Genomic DNA, 12,433 nt, shown 5'->3' on the forward strand with positions numbered 1-12,433 from the left:
GGTCTCTTGCCTCTGCAAACAAATGGCTTATTTGTTACTTTATTTTTTTTGTCCTTAACTTTTTTTTTGGTTTTTATTTTATTTTATTTTTAAATTTTTATTAGCATTTTCCATGATTATAAAAAAATATCCCATGGTAATCCCCTCCCCCCCCACACTTGTTTGTTACTTTAATGAACATTCTCTGAGTTTGAGAAACAGAGGAGGGAGTACACATGTTCTCCAGGGTTTCAGATGGAGACGCTGTTCTCGATTGTGGGAGGGTCCAGGTACGTGTAGGGGAGGGGCAGGCCTTGGTTCCGCTCCTTGATGCTCCTGGAGATCTGGGCCAGGTGGTTCTGGAAGGCGGTGATGCTCTGCCGGGGGGCCTCCTCTGTGAAGTGTTCATCTGGGTAGGTTCCCAGGGGCCTCTGGGAACCAATCACAAGGTTAGGTGAGGACGCTGCTGAGGGCTCCGTCCTCTGAGAAGCCACAACCCACCTTAGCTAATGTAGCTGCCCCCCTGGGCTCCTCCTGATCCTGCCTCCCCTAAGCCATTCATCTCCTAGTGATGATAGTTGCAAGCTCTTGGGACTTTTAATGTGAAATTGTGAAGAGCATGGTCCTGGGTTTTCTTTGTCACCAAGGCGATGTTCTTCGATGTTCTTCTTCGTCTCATTTGGCCACTTGTCCCCCACTGTGAGGTATCCAAGGGTCATGTGACCCATTTGGAAGGCTCTGGGGGTCGGGTGGCCTTGATGGCAGTGTTGAGTTCGGACCAGAGAAAGTAAACAACACGCCCTCCCCATCCCACCTAGCCTGCCCCTGGGAATCCCAGACCCATACTCGGTCTCCAGGCTCCTTGCTCAGTAGCCAGAGGGCAATGATGACATCGCATGTGGCATTGACTGGTGGGAGAGTGGCTATGAAACTCTCAGCATGAGCCTGGCCTTTGAAAGTGGGCGGTGGCAGCTGCATCGAAGGTGGCAGGTTGGGCATCCAAACACAGGAATCAAACTGAAAGCCAAGAAGGTAGAATGAGGCGGAGTCCAGGCCTCCCGTCCCAAGGTCCCCGGCCCCAGCCTTTCCTCACCTGGCTTGCACTGACAGCAGCATGCTTGGCTGAGCAGGTGAATATCACCATGGTGACATACTGGACCAGGGCCTCCTGGGTATCCAATGAGGAGGGAATACCTGTAGGGAAAAATGGGGCTGGTTCTCCCTATCTGCCTTTCACTCCCTATCTCTCACACAAATAAAATAAAATAAAATAATTTTTAAAAGGGGAGGGGGCTGGAGAGATGGCTTAGTAGTTAAGCTTTTTGGCTGGAAAGCCAAGGGACCCAGGTTCAATTCCCCAGGACCCACATAAGCCAGATGCACAAGGTGGCGCATAGGTCTGGAGTTGGCTGAAGGCCCTGGCATGCCCATTCTCCCTGTCTATCTGCCTTTCTCTCTCAAGTAAGATAAAATAAAATTAAAAAGTGTTTAAAAGCCGGGTGTGGTGGTGCACGCCTTTAATCCCAGCACTCAGGAAGGAGACAGTGGTAGGAGGATCGCTGAGTTCGAGGCCACCCTGAGACTCCACAGTGAATTCCAGGTCAGCCTGGGCTAGAGTGAGACCCTACCTTGAAAAACCAAAAAAAAAAAAAAAAAAAAAAAAGTTTTTTAAAAAATGGGACTGGGGCTGCCAGAGACCCGAGGGCCTCATAGCAGGGACCGAAGGGTGGAGCCTAAGAACCAAGGTTCTGGTACCCGAGCTTTTCCGGCCTAGGAAGCCCTCCACGAAGATCTCCTTCACCCAGGCCTGGAGCTCTTGGTCATCCTGGACAGCTGCATCGCTCGGGTAGTAGATGCCGACGATGTCAGAGACGAAGCTGCAAGTGCACCGAGTCCAGGCTCTGCCCCCAGTCCTGCTGTCTGAGAAGCACTCCTGCACGGAGTCACTCACGCTGTCCGCCTCCCCGGGACCCTCCCTCCCCTTCCTGGTCCTCCTGCCCCCTGGCCTCCCGCTGCTCTCACCTCTTCACTGCCCCCCAGATCTGCATCCCGTCATCCCGGTAGTAGTAGCCAGGAATGTCCTCCACTCCTCGGGCTTTGATGTCTTCGGGAAGACAGAGGTCGGTGTAGTTCAGCTGCTCCATGTTTCTCTGGATCAGCTCAGAGAATCCTTCAATGCCAAGTCCTGTGGACTGATGGGGAGAACTTCTGGGCCCCAGGACTTCGCTCCTTAAAGCAGGAGGCAGAACTGGGATGGAGGAGACAGGCCACTACCGCCGCAGAAGTCCATATTCTCCTCTCAACTTCACCCTCCGCACGGCCTCCCTTACCCTGTCTACGACCTTCCCCGGGGCGACGAGCTGCTCGCGGGCCAGCGTGTTGATGTGGAGGGTGTAGCGAATGTGGGGAATCAGCAGCTGGGGAGGACAGGAGATGGCCGAGCTAGGAAGCCTGGCTCTGCCCCCCGCGAAGAGCCATCTCGTGACTCCCCAGAAATACAGCAGCAGCAACCAGGGTTAGTGCCCTAGGCCCCGGGCGGGGGCTGAGCTCCACCAGCACCAACACCAGGTCCCTGAGCAGCTGGCTCCACCTTCCTGGGCCGGCAGAGCACCGTGGACACCAGGGCCTGGGGATCTGGCAATGAGGATCTGCCTCCCAGAGGCCACCTCTGGGCGCCACAGCACAGCAGCATGCTGAGCAGGCAGCACGGCCCTGCGGAGCCTTCCGATGACACATTCGTTTCCCCGGGGACTTGAGGCCTCTCCTCTGGGAAGGGCAGGAGCCCACCCCCCAGAGCGGCTTAGACATTCTCGTTCCCGCTTAGAGGTCCTCCTAGGCCTCGGTCAGGCTCTGTCCTGCGTTCCTCAGCCAGGATGGGGCCTCTGGATCCCCGCCTGGAAGGACACCGCCACCTGGGGAAAGGTTACCCCGAAGAGGGCCCGGGACTAAGTCCCTGGGATCTGTAGGTTCACTCTGCGCCGCCTTACTGAGCCACTGACCTTAAAAAGCGGGTGGCACCGGGGCAGCTGTCGCAGCAGGGCCAGGGCGAAGACTTCTGGCAGCAGGTGCGCGCGCAGCAGGTGCGTGAGGGCCTCGTGCACCGAGAACTCGGCGTTGCGCACCCAGGTCTTGGCCAGCAGCCAGTCCCACGTGTCATCGCCGGGCAGGAAGATGGGGCTGTTGGGCCCAGGGCTCTGGCTAAGCTGTAAGGGAGGCCAGCGGGGTGAGGGGCGGCCATGAGGACCTGCCAGTCATTCAGCGGGACCCTCTGTACCCCTGATCTGATCTCTTGCCTCCGTCTCACTACAGACCTGGATGGCAAGGGGCAGCAGGGGCCCGTGGTCTGGGCACTGGTATAACAGGGTCATCGGGGCTGCAGAGAACTGAGGCCTCCCGTTGATGACATTAGTGCGGACGCCAGAGAGGATGCCGTGATCCACCAGGAACAGAGATCCCTTCTGCAGGAGAGAGGAGCTGTGACCGCCACGTCCCGCACAGGGCGAGGGGGGGTGAGGGAGGGCAGGTAGTAGCGAGAGGACTAAGGGCTGGGAAGGGAATGTGTTTCGGGGAAAGGGCGTCTCCAGCAGGGAGCGGGTCTGAAGAAACAGATGGGGCTTGCAGAGCTTATAGTCTGCGCCCCCACCTCCAGCTCGGCCTGCAGACTGGTCCCAGGGCCCAGTACCGGGGCCACCATGTCATCGGTGACTGGGAAATTCTTCGGGAGGCTGTGGCAGCGTCGGATCATTACAGGGTTAAGGCCATTTAGGAACTGGGAGGCAAAGAAGCTGTCTTCCTGCCAGTGCTGGAACACGTACTCTGCAGGAGAGGGAGCGCGGGGAGCCAGGTCACCACAGTCCCAACCGGCCTTCTCCTGAGCGTCACAGTGGAACTCTGGTCTGCGTGCATCGTGCGTATCCTACCTCCCTCGGGGTGACCTTGGCTCCTTGGCTCTAGTCACTCAGGAGTCACCAAAGAGCAAATCCCCATCCTAGCCCACGATCCCAGCATCTACCTGACACCTCCCTGGTTGACCCACCAGCCTCAAATAAAACATATCAAAGGCTAAGTGTAAGCTCTTCCTCCACCTCAGATGCCCCCCCCCCCAGCTGCCTGGCGTCCTGGGGAAGAGCAAATTTAATTCATCCACTGGGATGTGGCTGAGCCTGAGGTCTCCCTAGACAGCCTCGTCTTCTTCCCCCCATCAAGTCCCATAAACCCCATCCTCAGTGTCTCCTGATTTGCCTGCTGCTCAGCATCACAACCACTGCTTTGCTGCGGCCACTGTCCTCTGCTGACCTCACCTAGAGCCTTGTGGCTGACACTCCCCATCCCCCAGCTTACCCCCCAGAACGCATCTGCCCATATGATGTCCCAGCTGACCACCAATCACTAGACTCAAAAGTGCTGAGGAGCCGGGCGTGGTGGCACATGCCTTTAATCCCAGCACTAGGAAGGCAGAGGTAGGAGGATCATCACTGTGAGTTTGAGGTCACCCTGACACTACAGAGTGAATTCCAGGTCAGCCTGAGATAGAGTGAGACCCTTAGTGGTCAAGGTGCATACCTGTGAAGCTTAAGGATCCTGGTTCGGTTCTCCTGGTCCCCTGTAAGCCAGATGCACATGGTGGCACATGCGTCTGGAGTTCGTTTGCAATGGCTAGAGGCCCTGGTGTGCCTATTCTCTCTCTTTCTCTCTCCTCTCCCTCTCTGTCTCTAATAAACTAAAATAGATCTTTAAAAAAAAAGAAGAAAAGATCTGATTAAGTCTCCTCCACCGTGAGTAAAGGACTGTGTCCACAGCTCCAGTCACAATAACTGGGGTATATGTTGGATAAGAAGGTCAGGGATCCCCTCTGTCCACTTCATCTTTTGTCTCTTTGGAGACCACAAGGTCTAAGAGGAAACAGGAACATGCCCAAGGTCACAAGGTGAAGTGGTGCCTGGCTTTCTGAGACTCCTGGTGGCTGTGGGAAGGGGTGGCTTGGCCCCAAAGCCTCACCTGCTACTGGGGTACTGTGGAAGTTGAGCATCCTTTTCATCTCCTGCAGGCTCTTCCAGAGCCCTGTGCGGTCCAGCAGGCCCTTGATTTTCAGCTCTGTGAACCTGATGGGGATGGAAGCGTCAGGAAGAGGACGAGGGGCTCCAGGAGACCCTCTCCCGTCTGCCTGATGTAGTTGCCCCCCCAAGGCAGCCGTTGCCCAGGAGGAACTGGTCGTGTGCTATGAGCTGTAGCTGAGTAATGGGGTGGGGGTGAGGTGGGGGTTTCAAAGCCAGGGGCAGGACAGGGCAGCATCCTCACGCAGAGCTGGTTTTGAGTTTGAATTTAGCAGCCTTGACTGTAGAGTATTTGATGTTGCGGTCCAGGTCACTCACAGACACCTCATCAAGACAGTGAGGCCAGCCTTGGACATAAGTCTTCCAGCTGGAGGAAGAAACCAGCAAGTGATCAGCAAGAAGCTTAGAAAGTCCCTGGACCCAGGCAGAGGAGTCCCTCTGGGGTCCTGGTCAGTCCATTCTGTCAGCAAGGACACTTCTAGTTGCTTATAAGGTCACAAGATTGTTCCCACTGCGGGACTTCTGAGCATCTGACCAGAGCTGGGTCTTTGTATTTTTATTTTTATGAGAGAGAGAGCTGAGAGGGAATTGGCACGTCAGGGCCTCCAGCCACTGCAGTCGAGCTCCAGACACGTGCGCCATCTGGTGTGTCTGCGCGACCTTGTGCACCTGTGTCACCTCGTGCGTCTGGCTTATGTGGGATCTGGAGAGTCAAACATGGGATCTTAGGCTTCACAGGCAATCACCCTAACTGCTAAGCCATCTTGCTGGATCTTCTTAGAGTCCTTCTCCAGGAATTAGAGGTTGGCCTGAGTTGGATAGGCAGGATTTCTCTAGGTGTATGGATTATAGTGTGTGAACATCTGCATCTCTCATCTGTGTGGACTAGGGTGCATGGTGGGGGGGCGGAAGAGGAGGAGGAGGAGGAGGAAGGCGGAACAGATGTCCACAGGCCCTGGCTCCAGAAGAGGGTAGGTCACCAGGGAATCAGCAGTACCCCTGCCCTCCAGTGAGCTTCAGATCACCACCCTTCCCCCCAGCCCAGACCCAGGGAGGCAGAAGGACAAACCTACAGGAGATGAAAAAGACATTCAACCTCCACAGTACTCCACAGCACACGAGGCTCTGGGGCCTCGCTCTGGAATTTCTGCCTGGTACTGAGAACTGAGCCAAAAACCGATGGCTGGTTGCCTGGTGTGGTGGCGCACGCCTTTAATCCCAGCACTTGGAAGGCAGAGGTAAGAGGATCGCTGTGAGTTCAAGGCCACCCTGAGACTACAAGCGAATTCCAGGTCAGCCTGGGCTAGATCAAGACCCTACTTCCAGGCTGACCTGGAATTCACTATTGTAGTCTCAGGGCGGCCTCAAACCCACGGTGATCCTCCTACCTCTTCCTACCAAGTGCTGAGATTAAAGGCGTGGGCCAGCACTCCTGGCAGGCTATACATTTTCGTTTGTTTGTTTGTTTGTTTGTTTGTTTGAGGTAGGGTCTCACTCTAGCCAAGGCTGACCTGGAATTCACTAGGTAGCCTCAGAGTGACCTTGAACTCACTGTGCTCCTCATACCTCTTCCTCCCAAGTACTGGGATTAAAGGCATGTGCCACCACGCCCGGCTCCAGGCTATACATTTTTCATGTATGTCTACAGATACCTCTGTGTCTTCCTCCAACTTCCCTTTTAATCTGTCTGAACCACACAACACCAAACGCAGCTGCACCCTGCAGAGGGACACAGTCCTGAGCCGGAGCTGCTGTGAAGGCTCCAGTCGCTTTGAGCGGATCCCATACAGAGGCAGTCCAGCCCGCACGCTAGGGGAGCTGCAGCAGTTTACTGGGTCTTGACCCAAGGCACCTTTCAACTCCACCAAGGAACAAGTTACACAGTGAAATACCTTTTGGTGAAATGATATAATTATGTTACAGTGAGCTAAGTCCTCTTGTCTACTTTTATCCTTTGGTTTATTTAAAAATAGACTTTAGGGGCTGGAGAGATGGCTTAGCGGTTAAGGCACTTGCCTGCAAAGCCAAAGGACCCAGGTTCATTTCCCTAGGACCCACACAAGCCAGATGCACGAGGGGGCACAGGCGTCTGGAGTTCACTTGCAGTGGCTGGAGGCCTGGCACGCCCAATCTTTCTCTGTCTGTCTCTGCCTATTTCTCTCTATCAAATAAATAAGTAAACATAAAATATTAAAAATAGACTTTAGGGGCTGGAAATGTGGCTTGGCAGTTAAAGCACTTTCCTTCAAAGCCTAAGGACCCATGTTTGACTCCCATGTAAGCCAGACGCACAAGGTCACACATGCACAAGGTCACACATGCACAAGGTCACACATGTACCTAAGGTGGCATATGCGTCTGGAGTTTGGTTACAGTGGCTGGAGGCCCTGGCATGCCAATTCTTTCTTTCCCTCTCTCTCTTTCTCTTGCTTTTGCTCTCTCTCTCTCTCATAAAAAGGGCTTGCCTCAAAAAAGATAAATAAGTAAATAAAAATAGACTTTAGGAGTCAAGCCTGGTGGCACAAGCCTATAATCCCACTACTTGGGAGGCTGGGGCAGAAGGATCAAAAGTTCAAGGGCTGGTTTCCCACCAGGAATAGATGGTAAGACCCTATTGCTGAAGACTCCACATACTTAGGCTGCAAGGCCACTGAGAAATCCCACTGGAGCTGATAACCTCCTCTACGTAAACCAGCTGACAGAAAGCTGGATGAAGCCATTCTGCATGCAGTTACATGGGAGAAAGAGAAATCACCAGTGAAGATACTCAACAGTGGACACTGCAAGCCTTATATTTGGCCAACCAGGCCAAATGAGCCAACAGGTGCAACAGTGGCACACCTGTCATTGTGGAAACCAACTGCCCTCTAATTGGACTGGAACCTGCTCCATGGGAGGGAATACATCTCTGATACTGAAAACCTACAACAGGGGTAATCATGAGCCCTAGAGATATAACATCTGCTGCTGTCTGGCTAAATGTATATACTATGCTTATCAAACTCCCCAGTAAGCACTTCTCTTAATGTTCATACCCATACATTAATGCTACTTTCACTTTTGGTTAGAGAACCTTCTCTTTTCAGATGGCAGTGAGCTTGGGATGACTCAGAAGGCATCATGGTGCTGGAAAGAAGTGACAGAGGAGTGTTCAGCACTGCAATCTCTCTATCACACCTTCCAAGGCTCAGGGTCCATTGTGGAAGAGGTAGTGGAAAGAATGTAAGAGCCACAGAAAGGGTAGGACTCCTTACAACGTGCTCCTCCAGACACAAAATGGCCTGGATATCCATGACCTCACAGTGCCCGACACTACGTACAGAAGACCATCATAAGAGGAGGAAAAGACCATGACATCAAAATAACAGAGAGACTGATTGAGAGGGGGAGGGGATATGATGGAGAGTGGAGTTTCAAAGAGGAAGTGGGGGGAGGGAAGGAATTACCATGGAATATTGTCTATAGTCACGGAAGTTCTTAATAAAAAAAATTGAAAAGAAAAAAATTAATTTAAAAAAAGTTCAAGGGGACTGGAGAGATGGCTTAGCGGTTAAGTGCTTGCCTGTGAAGCCTAAGGACCCCAGTTCGAGGCTTGGTTCCCCAGGTCCCACGTTAGCCAGATGCACAAGGGGGCGCACGCATCTGGAGTTCATTTGCAGAGGCTGGAAGCCCTGGCGCGCCCATTCTCTCTCTCTCCCTCTATCTGTCTTTCTCTCTGTGTCTGTCGCTCTCAAATAAATAAATAAATAAAAATTAAAAAATAATAATAATAAAAAAAATTTAAAAAAAAAGTTCAAGGGCTGCCTGAGCTGTAGAGTGAATTCAAGGCCTGTGTGGTCAACTTAATGAATCCTGACTCAAATTTTAGTTCAATGGTCTCCACTTTAACTCCAGTTGACCTAGAAGTCACTACAGCTCCTGGCTAGCCTCAGACTCATGGCGCCTCCTACCTAAGCCTCTTGAAAAGCCCCATTAAAAGCATGCACCACCACAGCCAACCCTCAGATTTTTTTAAAGGACCAAGGATATAAGTAAGCTTCAAAGTAGAACATTTAGCTAGCATGCACAAGGCCCTTAGATTTATAGAGGTATAGCAAAATATTTTTAAGTAAGGGAAAATGAAGGTTGGAAATGTAACCCAGTGGTATTACATTTGCCCGCTACGCAAAAGGCCTGTTTACAATCCTCAGGATCACAGAAAAACAATAATTTACAAAAAGTTTTTAGGTTTAAGCTTTTGACTTCAGACAGTTTGCAACTAAAGCACACTGCCACTAGGTGGGGCCAAAACCTGTATATAATTCACCGGGGGAATAGGAAAAATGTCGTTCTGACTTAGCAGGTGCAGGATGGCCCATGAGCACATTCTGTAACAGGTTCCCAGGAGATGCTGATGTTGTGGATTCGAGTCTCGCATTAATTACTAAGAACCAAGACGGTGCGAAGAGATACGCACACAGCACACATTTGTGAAGGGCTTGGCAGTTGATTGGCTGTCTCGTGTGTGTGTGTGTGTGTGTGTGTGTGTGTGTGTGTGTGTGTGTACACATGCCATGGTCATGTGTGGAGATCAGAGGACAACACTGAGGTGTGTGTTCTCTCCTTCCACCTTCTTTTTTCTTTATTTTATTTTATTTTCAGTTTTTCGAGGTAGGGTCTCACTCTAGCCCAGGCTGACCTGGAATTCACTATGTAGTCTCAGGGTGGCCTTGAATTCATAGTGATCCTCCTACCTCTGCCTCCAAGTGCTGGGATTAAAGGCATGCGCCACCACGTCTGGCTCCACCTTCTTTTTGAGATAGGCTCTGTTTGCTACCAGGCATCTGGATTCTCCTGGCTCTGCCTCCCATTGCTTTAGGCACATTAGGTTTGGGGGTCACAGATTTGCAGTAAGTAGGTGCTGGGGAATCAAACTCAGGTTGGAAGGCTTGTAAGAAGACACCTTTGCTACTGAGCCATCTCCCCAGCCCCCAGTTCACTGCAATCTTATTGTTGGTGTCTCATGTAGTCCAGGCTGGCCTCAAACTTGCTGTGTAGCTGACAGTGACCTTGAACTGATCTCCTGCCTCCATCTCCCATGTTCTGGAATTACAGGTGCTCACCACCAGACCTGGGTTAGGCTGGGATTGAATCCGGGACATTCTAGGCAAGTACTCTACCAACTGAGCCACATCCCAGCTCTGATTATTTTTTCCCCCTGAGAATGAGGTGAAATGTATGTGCGAAACCAATGTTCTACCATCGAACTATATTCTCAGCTCTGATTAGATGCATTCTAAACCATTTCTCATTTATTCTGCCTAATTACCCAAATGAGATTGATATTCTTGGCTTCATTTGCCAAAGAAAAAAACCGAATTAATAAAGGAATTAAATGACCTAAGACGTCCTAGCTCTTTTTGGTAAGGTCTAGACCAGTCCTCTTTTCTTTTCTTTTCTTTTCTTTTTTTTTTTTTTTTTTTGGTTCATTTTTATTTATTTATTTGACAGTGACGGGGGGGGGGGGGCAGATAGAGAGACAGAGAGAGAATGGGCGCACCAGGGCTTCCAGCCACTGCAAACGAACTCCAGACACTTGCGCCCCCTTGTGCATCTGGCTAACGTGGGTCCTGGGGAATTGAGCCTCGAACCCTAGTCCTTAGGCTTCACAGGCAAGCGCTTAACCGCCGAGCCATCTCTCCAGCCCAAGACCAGCCCTCTTTTCAAGGACATGGCAGAATATATCCACATCTGCTTTCTCTCCTGGGCTGCTTCTGTGAAACAGCACAGTGGTTTTCACCGGGAGCCAAATGTGCCTCACCCAGAGACCGGAAGCAAAAAGCAGGCTTTGGAAGGCAGCCGAGATCAAGATCAAGATGACCAAGATCGCTAGAAAATCTGCACCTGAGTGCAGCCCTGGCTTTTTTTTCCTACAATCTGCTTCAGAGGCTCAGGCCCTTTTGCAACTTCCACTGTCTGCCCTCTCCCTTGTAACTCCTGATGCTAAGCCCAGAGCAGAGAAAACACCCTTGGCTAACCTTTGCCTGCTTGGGTAGACTGAATAGATGGGTATGTCGGGGGGGATACATCAAGCTAATGTGTGAGACGATAGTTAGATAGTTGATGGATGGATGGATGGATGGATGGATGGATGGACACAGCAAGGAAGATGCTTGCCCATAAATGACCCAAATTTGGATCTGTAGTTTTGCTTTACCCACTCCCTTCTCATTTTTAAATTTAGTTTACTGAGAAAGAGAAGGAGAGAAAGAGAGAGAATGGGTATGTGCCACCTTGTGCATCTGGCTTATGTGGGTCCTGGGTTCTCTGGCTTTGCAGGCAAACGCCATCTCTCAGCTTTTAAGCAATGGTTTTAACCTTCGGTGGATGCATCTGAAAGGCTTGTTAAGATAGAAATTACTCCCCCTGGGTGGAGAGATGGCTTAGCAGTTAAGGTGCTTGCCTGCAAAACCGAAGGACCCAGGTTCAGTTCCCCAACAAGCCAGATGCACAAGGTGGTGCAGGCGTCTGGAGTTCATTTGCAGTGGCCTGAGTCCCTGGTGCACCCATTCTCATAATTTTTTTAAAAAGCTTTTATTTTTATTTTTTATTTTGTCATTTCTCACAGGGGCCTGACTGTGCCAACTCCGCTGGTCCCTGGAGCACACTCATAGGTAAAGTCTAGCCCGAGACTTTATCCAGTGACCACAGGCTGACATCCACCCGTCCCACAAGAGTCTCCTCCCTGAACAGTCGTCCCATCTCACCAGTACATCTCCCTTCTGGCCTGAAGTTCCTCCTGGCGCTGGCGCTGGAGCCTGAGGTGGTTGTCTGCCCAGCAAACCTTGGCTATGGGAGGGGGGAGGAAAAGAGACTCCCGTGACCTCTGGCTCCAGCCGCTCTGCCTTCTGCTCCGTCCCCTCCCCGTGGACATTTTCTACACGCGATCTTAGCGGTGCATTTCCCCGCACAGCAAGCCGCCAGCCACTTCCCCCAGCCCGCCGCCCCACCAGCAAGCGCCCCTCCCTCTGCCCCTACCGAGGGCCGCCCCGCTTCCACTGCCCTTGCTTTTCTCCCCGCACCAGCCTCCGACCCCCAGGTCTCTCGGGCAGCCCCGGCCAGCCCCCCGGGTCCCTCACCGGCTCCATCGCGCAGCACCAGGCTCCCCGCCGCCTCCAGCCACTGGTAGCAGGGAAAGCGGAGCGGAGCGCCCGGCAGCATCTCCAGCTGGAACCAGCGGCAGTACCAGGCGTCCGGGGACACGCCGGGCAACCGCGGGGGCACCTTGTGCACGCGCAGCAGCAGCACGGGGCCCACGTCCTTGGGGATGGTCACCTCGAAGACCTCCTCCTAGGAGGGCGGCTTGGTGAGCGGAGGGTGCGCCCGCGCCCCGCCGCAGTCCAGCCCCGCGCGCCCGCGCG

The 12,433-nt window shown here is 52.5% G+C and overlaps 1 protein-coding gene across 1 annotated transcript in view; it reads right to left on the reverse strand.

Annotated features, from left to right (window-relative positions):
* Nucleotides 1-211: 211 nt before the first annotated feature.
* The window catches only part of Alox15b (arachidonate 15-lipoxygenase type B), a 40,659-nt gene continuing 28,437 nt past the window's right edge, over nucleotides 212-12,433 (reverse strand). The window contains exons 3-15 of the mRNA XM_012951368.2: nucleotides 12,152-12,362; nucleotides 11,780-11,861; nucleotides 5,278-5,400; nucleotides 4,978-5,081; nucleotides 3,623-3,795; nucleotides 3,291-3,437; nucleotides 2,979-3,182; nucleotides 2,310-2,396; nucleotides 2,002-2,171; nucleotides 1,735-1,856; nucleotides 1,073-1,173; nucleotides 826-996; nucleotides 212-410 (exon numbers count right to left, since the gene is read on the reverse strand). Coding sequence (XP_012806822.2) covers nucleotides 231-410; nucleotides 826-996; nucleotides 1,073-1,173; nucleotides 1,735-1,856; nucleotides 2,002-2,171; nucleotides 2,310-2,396; nucleotides 2,979-3,182; nucleotides 3,291-3,437; nucleotides 3,623-3,795; nucleotides 4,978-5,081; nucleotides 5,278-5,400; nucleotides 11,780-11,861; nucleotides 12,152-12,362 — 1,875 coding nt within the window. The 3' untranslated portion in view covers nucleotides 212-230. The remainder of the gene's footprint in view (nucleotides 411-825; nucleotides 997-1,072; nucleotides 1,174-1,734; nucleotides 1,857-2,001; nucleotides 2,172-2,309; nucleotides 2,397-2,978; nucleotides 3,183-3,290; nucleotides 3,438-3,622; nucleotides 3,796-4,977; nucleotides 5,082-5,277; nucleotides 5,401-11,779; nucleotides 11,862-12,151; nucleotides 12,363-12,433) is intronic.

The sequence above is a fragment of the Jaculus jaculus genome, chromosome 12 (assembly GCF_020740685.1).
Source record: "Jaculus jaculus isolate mJacJac1 chromosome 12, mJacJac1.mat.Y.cur, whole genome shotgun sequence".
Classification (NCBI taxonomy): domain Eukaryota; kingdom Metazoa; phylum Chordata; class Mammalia; order Rodentia; family Dipodidae; genus Jaculus; species Jaculus jaculus.